This window comes from Anabrus simplex, chromosome 1 (assembly GCF_040414725.1).
Source record: "Anabrus simplex isolate iqAnaSimp1 chromosome 1, ASM4041472v1, whole genome shotgun sequence".
Taxonomy (NCBI): Eukaryota; Metazoa; Arthropoda; class Insecta; order Orthoptera; family Tettigoniidae; genus Anabrus; species Anabrus simplex.
The window spans coordinates 26,250,647-26,271,134 of NC_090265.1; the positions used below are offsets into that span (position 1 = coordinate 26,250,647).

At 40.6% G+C, this 20,488-nt stretch overlaps 1 protein-coding gene across 2 annotated transcripts in view; it reads left to right on the forward strand.

Annotated features, from left to right (window-relative positions):
- The window catches only part of LOC136883508 (zinc finger MYND domain-containing protein 11), a 313,597-nt gene that overhangs the window by 174,174 nt on the left and 118,935 nt on the right, over positions 1-20,488 (forward strand). The window contains exons 9-11 of one of the 2 annotated variants that reach the window (XM_067155881.2): positions 2,127-2,243; positions 9,139-9,270; positions 9,368-9,577. In XM_067155881.2, coding sequence (XP_067011982.1) covers positions 2,127-2,243; positions 9,139-9,270; positions 9,368-9,577 — 459 coding nt within the window. The remainder of the gene's footprint in view (positions 1-2,126; positions 2,244-9,138; positions 9,271-9,367; positions 9,578-20,488) is intronic. The other variant, XM_068229918.1, reaches the window with a different exon arrangement.

Below are 20,488 nucleotides of genomic sequence, written 5' to 3' on the forward strand. Positions count from 1 at the left end.
AACTGTTAGTGGAATGGCTGCAGGAAAGAAATATCCCAGCGCATATGTGTATGACTAAATTAGTCGACGAGGTAGCGACCGAACAAGGGCACGAGGTTATTAGGTTGCCGCCGTACCACTGTCACTTCAACCTCACGGAGTTGGTATCGGTACGGTATAGGGTAAAATAAAACATTACGTACGCACCAATAACTCCTTCATAATTACTGAAGTGGAAGGATTGTTCCGGGAGAGTATTGCTCGAATAGATGCGTCTTTTGTGGAGGAAGAAAGTCATGTCGCAACATTCATTAATTCGGCAATGGCAGTACATGGCATCAACAGTGACTGTCAGGAGTCGATGATCTGCCTAGACGACAATAACAACGAAGGCGACGGTAGTGATAGCAGTGATCTGGAGTGTATCGAGCCTCTACCTGTATGAATAAGGTATGAAAATAAGGTTTCTGAATTTTCATAAATTTTATAGATTTTACTTGAAACCTTTTGTGTTAGCACCGGTGTATATTATTCGAACATATATTGGTGTATTTAAAGTGAGATTCTTGTCGGCCGATTTCTTCCGTATTTTCTAACGTCGCGATAGTAAGAACTTCCTAGTATATAAAATATGTATCTCGTATTATTTTGTGTGGTGAAATATTTTATTGTAGACTTAATCGGTGTGTTGAAAGTTCGATTCTTGTCGGCCGATTTCATTTGTACTGTGTGTCATCGTGATTACATTAAAAGAATTTCTCCCAAGTTTTTAAGAACTCACGTGTCGTGCAATCAGCTGTTGTTGCGGCGGCAACATCGCTTCGTGCGCCACTGCAGTGTAACCAACATTGTGCGCAGCTGTCATGTGCAACCTTACGCCGGCCCACCTATAGTTTCAGTTTCACGGTTTCTCCAGCAGAGGAGTTCTTTTAGGCGCCAGATTTAAATGCACAGTGTTGAGGTGTACCTTCCGGTACATTGTCAATAAACACTGTGAAGTGACAAGATAATGACAAACTTGTGTTCCAGAGAATAATTTTTGTTATTGGTGGTTCGAGGAATGTTACTATCGATAGAAATATGCTGACCTCAATCTGAGCTTCAAGAAGAAGGTATCAGCTGTTATACCTGGAAAATAAAAAAGAAAAGCTATCAGAAGAGGAAAAGAAGAGAAAGGATAAAAAGAAAATTGAATTACAATTGGAAGATTTGGAGGAAAGACAGAAAAAGTTGAAAATTGAAAGAGAGAAGCAGGATGCTGAATTTGAAAGGCAGAAAATAGTTATAGAAAACATAAAACAAGGACAGTAATCTTTTCGATAAGTGCAAACTTTTCTTTTTCATTCCTGTCCTTTCTGACTGATTTGTCTTCAAATTTGAAAACTGTTTTGAATATAGACTTAGACTAATTGGAATTCATTATACTCACCTACATTACAAACAAAAGTTAATTGCTTTTGATCTCAAGAGCACTTTAAATCCACATAAAATACTATTAGATTGCTATGGTAAAATTTTATTTTTGTATTTGAATCACTCTATTCATAAGTTAGATGTGCTTTGTTCCTTGGAAATAAGATAGAGGGATATGTTACATGTTACCATTAAAATGTTTGTTTATATGTAAAGTGCTATCAGTGCCATTGTTTTTTTCCATAAATAATTGAAAAAATGAAGTGGAGAGAGAATTAGGCCAGCTATGGGGATGGTGGAGTCTGAAATTTCCCTGTTTGTTCCTTGTAAAACATGCTGACTGGCAAATTAACTTGTCACTTTGTATTCGTAAGTCAGGAAAATTTTTCTTCGTAGATCGGGGAAACTTGAGTGAACATATCTGTGGACACTTATGTTCCATAAAATGAGGCAGAAATGTGGTTGCTGGTATAATTTGCTTATGGTTAAATGTCTTCCTAGGAATAATGATGTTCATGTAGTTTCTCTTGACCTGTTTAACTTGCATCATTGCTGATTTTTTTGTCTTTAAAGAGTTTGTCATTAGCATGTCATTTCACAGTGTGTTCCTTGCTACAAGGATGTGTATTCAACCAACATTCATTCAAATTAACTTGCTAGTAAATGATATTGTATTATTCGCAAGCTCACTTTATTCTGGACTATTTGAACAAGCAAATGTTTTTCTGTTTCAGGTTATCAAAATTGATGGCGATCAGTACGATGTTCGGTTTTTCGGAGGACATCATCAGAGAGCCTTGATCGAGAAGGTTCACATTCGTCCCATCTCAGTCAACATCCACACTCTACAGGTAATGGTTGAAGAAGTATTATTTTGCCATTGTTGCCATTGATGCTTTCACGGCCCGTACGTTTAGACACACTGTATAGGCTCTTCTTGACACAGCATAAGCCCAAAAGCCTATACAGAATGATGTCTATAAGTATTATTTTGCTTCCCTGATATTGTTTGGTAGTTCTGACCAGCCGTTTGGCCATGCTGTATACCAGCACATAAGAGACTGACTTGTGCTGGTGGAGCATACAGGTGTGACTGTTTTTAAAATTTCCTTTCCTCCAGAGCTTTAAGTTAACACATATAGTCCCAGTAATTTCTTCACGCCCTGGTGGCTTTATAGGACTACTTCACATAATTGTTGTGAACATGTTGAAAAACCATCACCATATTCTGAAATGAGTATCAAGGATATTCTGCAAGACAACAGTTAAGTCTCAGCATCAGTCTTTGTAATTACTAAATTTATTTGAAAAAATAAATCTTAAGACAGGAAAAGCATCTTGATTATCGATCACTGCTTCTATGGCATCCTCAATTTCCTTTTCAAATTATGAAAGTATTCGTGGTTTATAGATGAACTAGCTGAAGTGTCTGTCGTTGATGGTATAATTACTTAGCATGTGCATGATTATATTTTTGGTCCACCCCTCATGTTGTTCCCCAGATGCTGAGGCGCATAACTCGACGTGTCTCTCCCTGTCAGCGGCTTGTCGTGACATAGTCACTTCCTCACTTAATATTAGGGCATCACTAGCAAGGCCACTAAGACTCGAGGGAGTAAGTCTCAAAACTAGTATTCTTTTCGCTGACGTTCACATTTCACAAAGCGTTCTCCAACACTACCTTTTCTTCTTTTTCAGGCATCATATATCTACCATATTTCATGCAATAGACAAAACTTGTCATTCTACAGCTTGCATTTATATAAGCCATAGAAAACCGATCATCAAAGTCTGAGATGTTCTCTCCTAGTCAGAACTGCTTAGAAGGCAACAATTAACAGTGGGTCATCACACATTGCTTCACAAGTAGAGTTAAGACGATGTGATTGTACTTCACAAGCGTTTGACTGGTACTAACAGTTTTAGTGACCCATTTTACCATGAACAGTAGAATTAGTTTGTGAATTTTAATCATAGTGAATGCTATTTGAGTTTTTGGTAGTACAATGTATCAGCCAAAAGTGATCTATATAGATTGAAACTAGTCCTGTAATGTATTTTTAAAAACGTAAATACATATATTTATAGACTCCGTGGCTCAGGCGGCAGCACGCCGGTCTCTCACCGCTGGATACCATGGTTCAAATCCTGGTCACTCCATGTGAGATTTGTGCTGGACAAAGCGGAGGCGGGACAGGTTTTTCTCCGGGTACTCCAGTTTTCTCTGTCATCTTTCATTCCAGCAACACTCTCCATTATCATTTCATTTCATCTGTCAGTCATTAATCATTGCCCCAGAGGAGTGCGACAGGCCTCGGCAGCTGGCACAATTCCTATCCTCGCCGCAAGTTGGGGGCTTTATTCATCCCATCCCTGACCCGGTCATTGACTGGAAAACAGGTTGTAGGTTTTTCAAATACATATATTTATCATTACATATAATCTTGATTAGGTGTAATCATCCAACCTTTATAATTGAGAACTGTAGAGTTATGAATACAGAAAATTGATACTAATATAATATGTAATCATTATGTTCCCATTTACTGATATCTCTGTTATTTATTTTACATTGCACCAACACTGGCATCTCTTATAGTGACGATGGGATAGGAAAGGACCAGGGTAGGGAAGCCTTTAAGATACTGCCCTAACATTTCCCTGGTGTGGAAATGACAAATTACGGAAAACCCTCTTCAGGGTTGTCGACAGTGGGGGTTCAAACCCTCCCATCTCCCAAATGCAAGCTCAGAGTTACACTGATCTTTTTATGTTGTGGGCTCCCCTACTATTCTTGCCAACTGCTCTTCCCTCATGAAACACCTGTGCAAGGTCCAGCTGCCTCTAGACCAGTATCTCTCTTCTACTAGTCTATTTTTTCTAAATCATTCTTTTGCTAACTTGATTTGGTAATGGCACGTTTATTATCTATCTTACCCCCTTTTCCAGCAACATTCTTCAGTAAAACCACATTTCAGAGGCTTTTATTCACTTTCTTTCTGTACTACCATCATGTTTACTCTCATAATTTTCTCTTGTTTTTTCTTAAAATATAGAAGCCAAAAATTTTGGAGAGGAATATTATGAAATAACTACACGACTATTGGAAGTAAACTTGATAAATAATGTAACATTTATTTATCTAATATTTAATATCAATAGCTAAAATTATAGCATTTTTGAGACCTTTCTTCAAACACTGCACAGTGTTAAAGTTCAAAAGTGGTGGCAGTACTAATTAGCTTGACCTGGGAGCCGATCCTCGTAACACAAATATTGCCATTAGTTTAGCACATAAAGAGTGGATATGAAAATTGTTCAATTAATTGTGTAAATAAAAATTGGCCTACCAGCAAATCTTTCATTGAAAGACATACAAATAGTTGGATCATCTTTTATCAGCAGAATTGTTGTCGTTTCCATTGATCCAACATGACTTCATCTTTGAAGCCATCTATTGCATTAGATATCCCAGTCTTCTGGAAAAGTGTGATAATTTTTTTTCATAATCAGGGCCCATTCTTGAAGCATTAAGACCACGCATTTTGTATCACAGTATCTTGATAGTGTGGGTGGGATTATATTTTCCCTTATTAAGGAACTGGGTGCCATCACTTCACTTTGAACAGTTCATTAACAAAAGCTGTACAACTGATGCAATCCTACAATGTATTAATGACCACAAAAAGTGTCTAGAACAAACATCTCTTGTTTACGGAGTAAAGCTCCAGAGCATTTCATTTGATATGACCTCAGCTTCTCTTTCATTAAATCAGCTGACATTAACCCTTTTTCATTCACTCGTGCGACAGTGCTCAGAGATGCCAACTTTCAAGAAAGGCAATTTGTAATGCAGCCGTTCGGGCGCGGGGGGGAGGGAGGTTGCTGTGGCGGCGGCGGGCACGGCGACCGTAGATTGTTTTTTTTTTTTTTTTACTAACTTACATATCATTGAAAAATCAATGAAGTAATGTACAATTCAACCAGATATTCAAAGACTGGCATATAAAGAGTGTATGATTTTTACCTGCTAAAGTAAACTGTGATCTGCAGTACATATCTGAGTGGAGGTTGAAGGATCATTTCTTTTGTTGAGTACTGTAGTTGCTCCCTTAGCAGCTTGTAGTTGCTGTTTGGTAACCGTACACTGGTGACATTCTTTTCCTTTTGATATCATGTGCATCCTCTGCACTAACAGAGCACTTATTGTTGGGCCCACGAGAGTTGAAATCTGACTGAGTGGCGAAAGCAGTAACTGCGCAGTAAGCTGCGTTGTCATAGTTACCTCAAGTTGCGGCATATCACCCGTTCATATAGGCTGAATATTTAATCAATTATGTTGGCCTAATGCAATTCAATAAACTTTGACTCTTTTTTGAAAATGAAATGGCGTATGACTTTTAGTGCCAGGAGTGTCCAAGGACAAGTTCGGCTCGCCAAATGCAGGTCTTTTGATTTGACGCAATAGGTGACCTGCGTGTCGTGATGAAGATGAAATGATGATGAAGACGACACACACCCAGCCCCCATGCCAGCGAAATTAACCAATTATGGTTAAAATTCCTAGCCCTGCCGGGAAGTGAACCCGAGACCCCTGTGGCCAAAGGCAACACTCTAACCATTTAGCCATGGAGCCAGAAGACTCTTTCCTAAGCTCGTGTTAATAATTCTGGCATTTAAGACAGAACATGTCATTGCCGATAAATATGAGATTTCATATTCACTAAACTGATAATAACCTCAACAAATGCACATGTTAAATAGAGAATAGAACTGTATAACTAGCCACTGATTAACTTACAAAAAAGTAAACTAACGACAAAAATAATATTCAGGAAACAAACAAATAATTACATAAACCAGCAACAATTAACACAGTTAACACAGTACCACTCCGAATAATATCAGAAAATCGACTGAGAGCCAGCCAACCACGTGGCGATAGCTTCCTTAAATGTGGCACCTCTGTTATCAATGCCATAGCAACAGACCATTTTCGAGCAACGTTAGTCAACTTTTTCTTGCCGGTGGCGCTAACCTTCAGACTTCAACTCTTGTGGGCCTAACTATAACAGTTTGGTGTTCATATTAGCATGGAACTGTCTTGTTCTTCCTCACCATGAAAATGAAAAGCCACAGCCTGTTTCCAGTCATTCGACAAGGTCAGGGATGGAATGAATGAAGCCCCCACTTAGTGGCGAGGATAGGAATTGTGCTAGCTGCCGAAGCCTGTCACACTCCTCTGGGGCAATGATTAATGAATGACAGATGGAATGAAATGATATTGGAGAGTGTTGCTGGAATTAAATATGACAGGGAAAACCGGAGTACCCGGAGAGAAACCTGTCCCGCCTCTGCTTTGTCCAGCACAAATCTCACATAGAGTGACTGAGATTTGAACCACGGAACCCAGCGGTGAGAAACCGGCGCGCTGCCGTCTGAACTACGGAGGCTCTGTTCTTCCTCACCATGTGCAACTGAAAAATCGCTGCTGCACACGCTACAAAACACATGTAGATGAGATTTTAAAGAGCGCAGTAAACAGGGCCATTCTTTCGAGTATTCCTCCCTAAATTTTTGAACTATTTTTGGTTTATTACTAGCGTCACTAATCATGGTAAAGTCACCACAAGTATTTTCCTGCACAAGAAATCGCTTCATTACTTCAAACCTTTTGCATTTTATAACATATATCGTAGAAGAGCAATATATGTAAATTTGACAACCAAAATCACAATAAATACTTCTTCAACAGTCACGCATACAGTATCTACAATGAAACGAAGTTTGTCACCATTTTGCCGCCAAAACAAAGACTAAAGAACTCGAAGAGAACTCGCATGCTTGCATGGAAGTCTGGTCATGCGACGAACAAAGACAACAGCCCCCCCCCCCAAAATATACCACCTCACAGATGCCTATTTTTTTCCGGTACTGGAAGCACACACTGTGTTCGGTGCGTGAAAACTCGAAATAGTCTTAAACGAGGGACAGAAAAAGGGTATAAATTATTACTGAGAGATCTGAAAATAATATTCTGAGAATTCAAGCTGCAATGGCATTCCTTCTGTATCCTTTTGAACACTTCATACACTTACATTTAAAAATCAACAAAAAATCATAATTTGTGGTGTGTGATTCGTAAAGGCATAATTTTGTTGGGTAATTCGTAATTATTACGATTGAATCGTAATAATTGGCATCTCTGCAGTGCTACTAGGGCTAAGATTTCCGTTAAAAAGTAGTAAAGGGTGATATGTGTTTGCGATAACTGCCCAAAGACCCAAAATGAGAATGTTGAGATGGATGATAAGAAAGGCTAAGAGTCAGGCTAAGTGGTTCGGACATTTGAGGCGCTGGCTTTGTGGCCCCAACTTGGCAGGTTCGATCCTGGCTCAGTGCGGTGGTATTTGAAGGTCTTCAGATATGTCAGTCTCGTGTCGGTAGATCTACTGGCACGGGAACTCCCGCGGGACTATATTCCGGCACCTCGGCATCTCTGAAAACTTCCAAAATTGTACTTAGTGGGACGTGAAGCCAATAACATTATTAAGAAAGGCTAAGAAACAATTTTAGGCTGTTGTGTGACTGTGATCAAAAAGATAAAAGGAAAGTCAATTGAGGTGGTTTGGGCATGTGTTAAAGGAGGAGGAACCAGAGGCTGTGAAGTGAACATGAAATAAACAGGTGTCAGGAAAGAAATGAAGAGGAAGACAGAAGATGAGATGGAGGTACTGGATTATGGATAACCTGGAGGAGAAAGGTCTTCGAAAGAAGATGCGAGAGTCAGACAAAAATGGTGAATACTCGTTACTGCTGCCGACCTCTGAACTGGGGTAGATGGAGGAGGATGAAGAAGATAAAACCAATATTTTCAGATGTTTATGTACTTTGTTAAAAATATAATAACCATGAGTATCTTTGTTATTATGCATACAGTAAATTATGGTAATAATAATAATAATAATAATAATAATAATAATAATAATAATAATAATAATAATTGTATGGCCTCTGCTACCATGTGCAGATATTTGAACTTGACACCATCTGGCTGTGCTCGTCAATTTCAACGTTCCATTTTACTCTAGGCCTACTTAATGGGTATCTTTGGTTGAGTTTTTAATGAACTTGGTTGGGTAAACACCTAATGTGTAACCAGAGATCATTTACATGCTGACATTGTACGACATGGGGTGTTGAACGGACTTTTTCCTCCCCTTCAGAAACCCGACTACCTCTGCCGGGTTTGAATCTGCTATCTTGGGATCCTGTATGGCTGATCCACAGAGGCAGCTATGTGTACGGTAAAAATGCATGAAACATAAAATACTAAGAATTTTTTTCTCTTTCACAGCTTTTATTATGTATCGTTTTTCTATACAGCTAATATTAATGGAAGAATTCAATATTTCCTGATTAGACCCTAGTAATATTGCTCCGCCACTGTATACTAATCAGATAATATTTGGTCTTGTGCATACGTCGGCTATCCCTGAACTTCAGTATGTATTTTGAGAAATTCTTTCAAGCCGTTTTCCCCTGCTGTCGCAATTGACATATAGACCAAACCTGGAATTAAGCTACTTTTGACTTTTGTTTTGCTAATCCGAGATAAAAATGAAGTGCGAGGCAGAAAACTGAAGTGTACAAATAGAATTATGATTTTATTTCTGTAGATGTTGAGGACTGCTCAAATTGCAATTTAAGGGTGATGTGCTCAGTATTACCTCTGTGCTGTTGTAGGTGAAACGAACTTCATCATGGAACAAAGCTTGTGAGGAACTTCGCAAACATCAGGAACTCTTGGAGAAGCTAAGGGTCGAAACCAATAACTTCACGACAAACCTGGATTCCAGTGATGATGACAGTGATCTGGTAAGAACATGGTCTTTTTTTTTTTTTCGTTACTGATGAGATGTTTAAATTTGGCCAACTTTTGTCTTCGAGCTTCATGTGTGTGGTTTGTTGTTAGGAGAGTGAAGAAGAAGAGGAGGATGAGGAAGTGAAGAAGCCAAAACTCGCCAAGGTGGAGAGAGAAGACTCGGAAGATGATGACGATGACGATGAGGACGATGATGAAGAGGAACCGAAAGTGAAGGCAACACCAGATTCAGAAGGGGAAGCATCCCAGGATGAGGAGAGTTCAATCTCTTCAACTAGCAAATCAAAGGTCGAGGTAAAGGTATGTTGCATGTTAGTGTGTTATGTAAAATAGACTGTGGCAAGCAGTACAGCTGACCCTAATGTGCAGTAGGTTTGGTTTGTTTTGTGTTATTGTAATGTTAGGTTTTGCCGTGTTGAACGTTAAGAGTTATTTATCCCTAAATCAACTTCGGTGGACGTGCTCTTAACCAGCTCTCACTCACTCACTCACTCTCCTGGTGCTACAGTCCATGCAGGACCCTGGCCTCTCCTACAACTGTCGCCCAACCATCTCTGTCTGCCGCACACCGTCTCCAGTTCCGGATTCCCAACGCCTGCACATCCTCTCAGACTTCATTCCACCATCTCTTCCTAGGTCTTCCTTGCCTCCTTCTTCCTTCAGGGTGTTGCTCGAGGGCCTTCTTTGGAACCCTCTTCTCCTCCATTCTCACCACGTGCCCCAAGTAACTCTGGGCGTCTCTTCCTCGCTTCTGCAACCAGGTCTACTGCAGCATAGAGCTGGTACACCTCTTGGTTTGTTCGGATGCGCCATTCGCCTTCTTCACATACAGCCCCATAGATCTTCCACAGCACCTTTCTTTCTCATACTCGGAGCCTGTTCTTATTGCTTTGTGTAAGCGTCCAGACTTCACATCCATAAAGAACTACTGGCCGTATTAAGGTGCGGTACACAGTGAGCTTAAGCCGTCTAGATAGACTGAAGGACTTCAATAGTTTATGAAATGCATGGAAGCACCTAATGCGTGCTTGGATCTCTGCACTGACTACGTTGTTATCCGTTACCATGACACCCATGTACTTGAATTATGCAACTCTCTCATACTTTCCTTCTTCCCATGCCAGGTCTCTCACCCCTTGGAACCTTTCCTTCTCCCTCGTACTCACCATATGCTTTATCTTTTCATTATTAATTCTCAGCCTCAGGTGTCACAAACTTTCACACATGTACCGTAGTGCATCCATCAACTCTCTTGTGTTCCTACCAAGAAGGACAACGTCGTCCGCAAATGCCGTATACTGAAGCGACCTGTTGTAGATGGTACCCCGAGGGTTCAGTGGTATTTTCCTAATGCCATGCTCCAGGCAAAGATTGAATAGGGTCGTCAACAAAGCATCTCCCTGCCTAAACCCTCCTCGCACTGGGATCTCCCTGGTCAGCCTCCCCTGGATTTTCACTTTTGCTCTAGTGTTCCTCAATGTAATTTCCACAAGACTGATGATCTTTCTTGGCACCTGCATTTCCTCCAACACCATTCGTAGCTTGGGTCTATGGACACTGTCATAGGCCTCTTTATAATCAACGTAGAGTTGATGTACGCTGACGTTATATTCTTGGCACTTCTCCAGAATTAGTCGTAATGACAGGATATGATCGATTGTTGACCTGTTCCGCCGAAATTCACACTGGTATTCACCCAGTTCTTTCTCTGCATATGCTTCTAATCTCCTTGCTAGCACTTTTGAGAAGATCTTGTATACCATATTGAGAAGGGAGATCCCACAGTAATTGCTACATACCGTCTTGTCATTCTTTTTATGGATGGGGCAGATGACCGCTAGGTTCCAATCCTCTGGTATGTTTTCGCTTTCCCACAATGCACAAATGAGATTATGCAGCTTCCTACAAACTTCCTCCCCACCATATTTGAAAAGCTCAGCTGGAATTGTATCTTCTCCTGGCGCTCTGTTATTATGCATGAGGGATATTGCCTCCTTCACCTCTTCTAAGGCCACTTCAGGCACGTTTTCCTCCTAGCCATCTACAACCAACTGACCATCTCCCACCTGTTCTTGCGATTCCTGAATTTTTTCCTCTATAGGGTTCAGAAGGTCTTCAAAATATTCTGCCCACCTTTCCATTATCCCTTTCTCATCTCCCATCAAGTGGCCTACTTTATCCTTACAACATATTGTCCGTGGCTGGAATCCCTTCTTAATTTCCGTAGCTCCCTGGAACATGGCTCTGACCTCCTTTCTGTTCTGCATTTCCTCAGTCTGTTGTAGCTTCTCTTTTCCCACTCCCTCTTCTTCCTTCTCAGTACCTTCTTCACCTCTCGTCTAGCTTGTTGGAATCTCTCAGTGCTTGCTCTTGTTCTTCGCTGCAGTGTATTTTCTCTTGCTTCATTACGCCTTAAGACTGCTGCCTGACACTCGTCATCGTACCATTCTGTTCTCCTCACAGGTTTCTGAAATCCCACCGTTTCTGCGGCTGCACTCTTCAAAGTATCTTGTATCACTTTCCACTGCTGAGTCACTGTAGCTCCTTCTAGTTCTTGCTCTCGACCTCTGAGCTTTTCAGTAACCACTTCCCTATAGCTTTCTTTCTTCATTTCATCTGTTTGCAGTGCCTGTACATCTAATTTCAAAGACTTCTTTCCCTTTGTCTTCATGATGTTGGCTATTCTCTGTCTGTACTTCATTATCACAAGATAGTGGTCCGAGTCTGCATCTGCCCCCCTCTTTGTCCTGACGTTCATAATGTCCGACCCGTGTCTTCGGTCGATAAGAACGTGATCGATGATTCTCTGTCTCTCCATCGGGGGATTTCCATGTTACCTTGTGAATATTCTTCCGTGGGAAATACGTACTGGAGATCATCATCTCATGTGCTATTGTGAAGTCTATGAGCCGAAGTCCGTTATCGTTACTTTACATTATCGTTGGTCTGAATGCTTCTTCTCTAACTACTTTAGCATTCATGTCTCCAAGAACAATCTTATCATGTCTTGGAGCTGCCTCATATTCTTTCTCAAGTACACTGTAGAATTTTCATCTTTCACATCTTCAGTTCAGTCTTCTGTAGGAGCATGAGCACAGAATACTGTTATGTTAAGCAGGGAGAACTTTAAGCGTAGGGCACACAGTCTCTCATTCATGGGTTTGAATCCCAGACCGCTTGCTTCACATCATTTGCTATCATGAATCCTGTTCCCAGCTGGTTTTTATTACCTCCACTGAAGAAGATGTGTAATTTCTTGAGTCCATAATATCCGCACCTTTCCACCTGATTTCTTGCAGTGCAGCAACCGACACCTTATAATTCTTTAAAACTTCCTTCAGATTCCTAAAGGCTCCCTCTCGGTACAGGCTTAGCACATTCCAGGTTCCAAAAATATCTCTTTTTCCCTTTTCTCGTTTAGTTGTCATCAATTTATCCATCCGGCTATCTCTGTAGGTAAGTCTCGTGACGATTTTTTCACATGGCTAGGGTGTGAGCCCTGCGCACAACCCCCAACCTGGAGGACCCCCTTCTTTCTGGGTTACCATACCATAGCCGAGAACATCCCGTTTTAAGGCGCCAGATACTCTCCCTCACCCATCTCCTTAGGGAGTAGGATTTGCTGGTTACGTCGGTAGGCGAACCCTCCAACTTAAGCATTTCTCAGTATTTACCGTAGACACCCACTCGGCATTGGTGACCACACTGAGACTCAATAACCAGCCATTGACCCTCCTCCTTTGTCCAGGCTTGGGACTGGCGCTGGGATTTCCGTGGTATCTCCCAGTGGCGGAGTTCTTGTAACCAGCTACCCCAGTGAATACTTCTGGTTTCACACCCCACTCTGGCATCTTATTTCATATTGCTGATTCTCTCACACCAGAAGTAACAGAGTTATTTAATATGAGATCCAACAAACGGTTCTTTTCAGAACCAACCTTAACAGTCATTTCTGTTAACATTGAAGGCATAACATCTTGTAAAGAACAACTTTTGTATGAACCTTGTCGCGGCAAGCAGTGTGATGTTCTATGTGTTCAGGAAACACACAGAGATATGAAGCAGAAACGCCCAATTGTTCCTGGCATGAAACTGATTGCTGAAAGACCACACGCTCTATATGGAAGTGCCATTTTTGTGGAGCCGAATTTAGAAGTCAGAAGTGCTTGCCAGTCAGATGAAATCAGTATTGAAATTATCACCGTTGAGCTAAGTAACTGCGTAATCACCTCAGTTTATAAACCACCTGCAGCAGAATTTTCCTTCATTCCACCCCACAATTTTGATAAAAGTGAAGCCTCCATTGTTATAGATGATTTCAACAGTCACAGTCATGTCTGGGGTCACGCACATGAGGACAAGGATGGTGAGACAATTCTTTCGTGGGCTGAAAATTTTCAACTTGCCCTCATCCATGATAGCAAACTCTCTCCTTCTTTTAACAGTAGAAGATGGGGATGAGGCTATAACCCAGACCTCCTTTTTGTTAGTGAAAGCATTATGCATACATGCACCAAAGCAGTATGTCTACCAATTCCAAACACACAACATCGGCCCATCATGTTCCAAATTTTGCCACCAGTAAGACCTCAAGAAGTCCGTTTTAGGCGAAGATACAACTTTAAGAAGGCAGATTGGGCAGGATTTTCCAGCATACTGGATGAGAAGATTCTGAGCATCGCTCCTGTTCCTGAAGAGTATGACAAGTTTGTTGACATCGTCCAGTTTTTTTCAAGGGCATCAATTCCAAGAGGTTTCAGAACCAATTTTATCAAAAGCATTAAACCTGAAACAGCCACTTTGCTAGAAGAATATTACAAGAAATATGAACTTGATCCTTTTAGTGAAGAAACATCAATCCTTGCACAAAGCGTTCTTTCCTCAGTATCAATGGCTAAAGGGGATGAGTGGATAAAATTAATGACAGATTGCGACATGAGCAAGAGCAGTCACAAGGCCTGGAGACTATTACATCGTCTCAATAATGACAATACCCAAGCCAGTACATATGTTAATATAAAGGCAGATCAAATTGCCCATCATTTGCTAGTAAATGGAAAATCAACCCAATCTAGAAAGCTAGATAAGAAACCAATAACACGGAAGCAAAACCAAGAGAGCAACATTCTATCTTCACCATTTACGGAAACTGAACTGAAATCAGCACTGAGGAAGTGCAAATTGGGAAAAGCACCTGGACTAGACGACATTCGAGTAGAGCAGATCAAGAATTTTGGTCCTGTTATGAGGCGATGGTTACTGGAATTAATGAATATCTGTGTCCAAGAATGCAAGATTCCCAAAATCTGGCGGAAGGCTAGAGTCATTGCTATCCCTAAACCAGGCAAAGATCGGCTGGATCCCAAAAGCTATAGGACTACTTCCTTGCTCTGTCACCTGTACAAGGTCCTGGAGAGGCTCATTCTTCAGAGACTGATAGGAAAGGTGGAGTCATCTCTTATACCACAGCAAGCTGGATTCCGAGAAGGTAAAAGTTGCACATCACAGGTATTAAACTTGACACAGCACATTGAGGGTGGCTTTGAGAATCGGCTCATTACAGGCGCTGTCTTCATTGATCTTTCTGCAGCTTATGACAGTCAACCATCGTTTTCTTCTAACAAAATTGTATGACATCACCAAAGACTTCCATCTAATGTGCAACATTAAAAATATTTTCCAAAACCGAAGATTCTTTGTGGAATTTCAGGGAGAAAGAAGCAGATGGAGAACACAGAAGAATGGGTTACCGCAAGGTAGTATGCTGGCACCACTGTTATTCAACATCTATACTGACGATCTGCCTCTACCTGAAGGTACTCAGAGTTTTGTCTATGCTGATGATTGTGCAGTCACTGCTCAGGCCGACTGTTTTGAAAAGTTAGAACAGACTTTATCCAAAGCTCTGGAAGAATTTACTAAGTACTACAGTGAAATGACTTGAAGCCAAATCCTGCCAAAACTCAGAGCTGTGTATTTCATCTCAATAACAAAAAAGCAGCTAAAAACCTACAAATCACCTGGGAAGGAATCCCTCTTCAACGCTCTTCGACTCCAAAATATCTGGGAGTGACTCTGGACCGTACGCGTACGTATAAGAAACATTACCTAAACGTGAAACAAAAAATGTCTGCCAGAAACAACATAGTGCGGAAACTTCGAGGCACCACCTGGGGAGCTCACCCTTGCACTGTGAGAATAAGCGTGCTAGCACTGTGCTACTCCACTGCTGAGTATGCAAGCTCCATGTGGCATAAGTCCAGCCATGCCAAAAACATATTTGGCACTAATTGACACCTGCTGTATTATCACAGGTTGTTTAAGACGTACTCCCATAGATAAACTCCACTGTCTTGCTGGTATAGCACCACCTGAAATCCTATGCGAGATTGCTGCTAGGTATGAGAAAAGCAAGGTTATGACTGTGTAAGCCCACTCTTTGTATGCCTGTCAACAAGCACATCTTAGGCTGAAATCAAGAAAGAGCTTCTTGACAACCACTGAAGCTCTTAAAGGAACACCACAATAAGCAAGAATCTCAATGTGGCGGGGAAAAATGTCAACATTTGAGAGAATGGATGGTTCCAAAGGAAGAACTTCCTCCTGGACACTCTTAAAAGTGGACAACATGGAAGGCTCTCAATCGATTACGCTCCAGTACCACGAGATGCAAGACCAACCTACAGAGATGGGGCCTTCCTGTGGAGACAGTTTACTGCAAGTGTGGTACTAAGCAGAATAACGAGCATCTTCTACTGTGTCCTTCTCCAGCAACTTGTACCATTAAAGACCTAATGAGGGCAACTCCAAATGCGCTTGCCATGGCCAATTTTTGGTCAGCCAATGTTTAAAATTTCCTCTGTTTAATTTTTGTCTCGTTTATTTCGTACGTCTGACACGATTAATAAATAAATAAATAAATAAATAAATAAATAAATAAATAAATAAATAAATAATTGTTATTACTTGTAGTAGCAGATGTCTGTTTTAGTCAATTTGTTGATTGTTCAGTGCAGTAAGCAGGTGTACCATTTTAATAATTGTAATACGAGTGCAGAACAACCCTGGAGTAAATTGAGTTAGAATGTTTGGATGAATTTGTAATGAAAGTATGGTAAATATTACCTCTAGTACAGTGGTAACACCAAAACAAGGCACAAACAGAGTTAAAAGGGGAAGGTAAGAGCAAACTACATACATACATACATACATACATTATCATTATAGACTGTTATGCCTTTCAGCGTTCAGTCTGCAAGCCTCTGTGAATTTACTAAACGTCGCCACAATCCTCGATTTGCAACTAGTGTTGTGGCCTCATTTAGTTCTATACCTCTTATCTTTAAATCGTTAGAAACCGAGTCTAACCATCGTCGTCTTGGTCTACCTCTACTTCTCTTACCCTCCATAGCAGAGTCCATTATTCTCCTAGGTAACCTATCCTCCTCCATTCGCCTCACATGACCCCACCACCGAAGCCGGTTTATGCGTACAGCTTCATCCATTGAGTTCATTCCTAAATTAGCCTTTATTTCTTCATTCCGAGTACCCTCCTGCCATTGTTCCCACCTGTTTGTACCAGCAATCATTCTTGCTACTTTCATGTCTGTTACTTCTAACTTATGAATAAGATATCTTGAGTCCACCCAGCTTTCGCTCCCGTAAAGCAAAGTTGGTCTGAAAACAGATCGATGTAAAGATAGTTTCGTCTGAGAGCTGACTTCCTTCTTACAGAATACAGTCGATCGCAGCTGCGAGCTCACTGCATTAGCTTTACGGCACCTTGATTCAATCTCACTTACTATATTACCATCCTGGGAGAACACACAACCTAAATACTTGAAATTATCGACCTGTTCTAGCTTTGTATCACCAATCTGACATTCAATTCTGTTCAATTTCTTACCTACTGACATCAATTTAGTCTTCGAGAGGCTAATTTTCATACCATACTCATTGCACCTATTTTCAAGTTCCACGATATTAGACTGTAGGCTTTCGGCACAATCTGCCATTAAGACCAAGTCGTCAGCATAGGCCAGACTGCTTACTACATTTCCACCTAATTGAATCCCTCCCTGCCATTTTATACCTTTCAGCAGATGATCCATGTAAACTACAAACAGCAAAGGTGAAAGATTACAGCCTTGTCTAACCCCTGTAAGTACCCTGAACCAAGAACTCATTCTGCCATCAATTCTCACTGAAGCCCAATTGTCAACATAAATGCCTTTGATTGCTTTTAATAATCTGCCTTTAATTCCATAGTCCCCCAGTATGGCGAACATCTTTTCCCTCGGTACCCTGTCATATGCTTTCTCTAGATCTACGAAACATAAACACAACTGCCTATTCCTCTCGTAGCACTTTTGAGCAAACTACACAATATAAGAAATCACTACCACTCAATCCCAATTACATGGACAGAAGTAGAGCAAGCTCTCCACAGGATGAGAAGTGGTAAGTCACCAGGAGCTGATGAAATTACAGCTGACATGATTAAAGCTGCTGGTCCACCAGGAATACAGTGGCTGTATAGAGTTCTCAGAACAATATGGAAGGATAATGAAATACCTGAAGATTGGACAAAAGGGGTGATAGTTCCTATCTTTAAGAAAGGGAGTAGAAGGAAAAGTGAAAATTACAGAGGCATTACCCTCCTCTCACACGGCCTTAAAATTATGGAGAAGATCATTGAAGCCAGAGTAAGGGATATACTAGAGCCTATCTTAGAAGAGGAACAACATGGTTTTAGGACTGGAAGAAGCACAACAGATCTGATATTTGCTTTGAGGATGTTGGCAGAGAAACACTGGGAAAGAGGAAAAGACCTAATTATTGTGTTTATGGACCTTGAAAAGGCGTATGATAATGTTCCTAGATCAACTATTTGGAAAAGTCTTAGAAAACTTGGTGTACCGGAGTACCTTATTAGGAAGATCCAAATGCTATATAGTAATTGTAAAAGCTGTCAGAATTGGAGATGGTCACTCTGAATGGTTCAATACAACCAAAGGAGTACAACAGGGAAGTGCCTTGTCACCACTTCTATTCATAGCAGTTATGGATACCATTTTAAAGGAACTAAAAGGAAAAGGTAATACAGATCTTCAGGCTCTGGTGTTTGCAGACGATGTGGCAATATGGGATGAAACAGAGGAGGGAGTGCAAAATAATCTGAATGCATGGTGTAAGAAGTTTGATGATTATGGAATGAAATTGAACCCATCAAAAACAGTAGCATTAAAAATCAGCAGACATTATACAGAATGCAACATAAAAATACAGGACCACCAAGTTGAAGTAGTACACCAATTCAGTTATTTAGGAAGCGTAATCGCTAGTAATAACAGAGCTGAGATAGAAGTAACAAACAGAGTAACCAAAGGCTCTAACTTTTACAGCATCGTTAGACACCTACTATGGGATCAGAAAGTCCCACAAAGAACAAACATGACCCTGTACAAGTCATATTTCATTCCTATCCTTACATATTCTCTGGAAACCTGCACACTAACATCAAAGGATTATAGTAGGATTCAAGCCTGTGAAATGAAATTTCTTAGAACTGCCCTCCAAAAGACCCGACTTGATCATGTGAAAAATGATGAGATCCGATCTAACCTAGGTCTAAATGAATCGATGGAGGAAAGACTTAGGTCATCTAGACTTAAATGGTTTGGGCATGTTAAACGAATGAGGGCCGGTTCTACCATCTGCTGGTAAAGTGGCTGGCAGCTGCCCGGGAGGTAAACTACCTGGAGGTGTAAATTGGCTGGTACTTTGGCTTGCGACCAACCACCTCCGCGCAAGCGCTAGGTAGCTACCCGGAGCTAGACACCGATATACGAGGTTGGCTAGACTGATTTTCAGCGATTTCTCGCTTTCGAGTGTGGTGCTATCTATCGTCAGATGCATGAAACCCATTTCGATTGTCTTATTTCCCTGTGCTTGCGTCTGCTGATTATCACCAAAAAGCCTAATAAGGGGAGTCTTAAGAGTTATGGACAACGATTCATGTCAAGCTTTCGTGATTTTAATCTATGATCTTCAATATCAATACCTAATTGGGATTAAAATCTCGAGATTACATTTTCTTACGCCAGTTATAACCTGTCATGCAAGGCAGCGTTTTTGAAAGGTATTCTCGTAGTAGACTGGTCAAGTCGCTCGCTCCGTAATAGAAGGTACGCAGGTTTTCATCGTATTTCTAATTTACATTTTAAAGTGTATTTTCGTTCCCTGCCGTTGTTCTTAACTCTCTTTTACGCACTCCCATATACGTATATACACACACATCTTCTTTACGGACTTATTGCCTTTGAGCATTCTATCTGCAGGCTTCTGTGAATTGATTAAGTATCTCCGCGATGCTCTATTTGCAACTAGTTCTGTGACCTCGTTTAGTTCCAGATGCTTCCATTTATTGATAAAGCATTTCATTTCAATTTTTAACTTTATGAAGATAAAGTTGGAAGGTACTGTAAATGTAAAGAACTAATCGGGATAAATATCCATTCATAGGAAGAGGAATTCGGGAATGGAATAGTTTCCAATTTCTTCGAAATACTTTACAAGCCTATGTAAACAACTAATAGGGAATCTGCTACCTGGGCGACAGTCCTATGTGCTATTAATCATAACATCACTTGCTATAGGTAGCATACATATAAAGCAATTTTCCTAGTAGACATAATATTGTGATAAGAACGTATGAAAAGAGGCATACAGATTAACACAACACTAATAATGGAAATAAAAAAGATTCGTCATAATAAAGACTCGAACCTGCACACTTCGTATTACGAAGCGAACGTGTTAACCATTACGCTACGAAAACGCTTGGGTTAGGTAGGATACATACAGTAATATATATCTCGTGTCCGAAAACTGAAAAAGTAGAAAATTAAAGCCCATTTGAAATGATTTCCAAATAGATTTTGATTTTACATCCTTTTAGAGTTTCTTTACGAAAGCTTGACGTATAAAATGTGTTCACTGCGCTACCGATGCGAGAGACTAAAGTGACCGTTGCAACTAAAGGGAAGCATTAATGTTGAAAATCCTGCAATACAATATCGATCACTGTTACAGTATACTGCTTTTTTCAGTATACTAAGCTAATTTGAGTTGCATATCACCAGAAATACAGCTAATAATGTTCAGCTCTCAGAACTTGCCCGGCAGGTAAAGTCTTACCGGGCCCTCGAA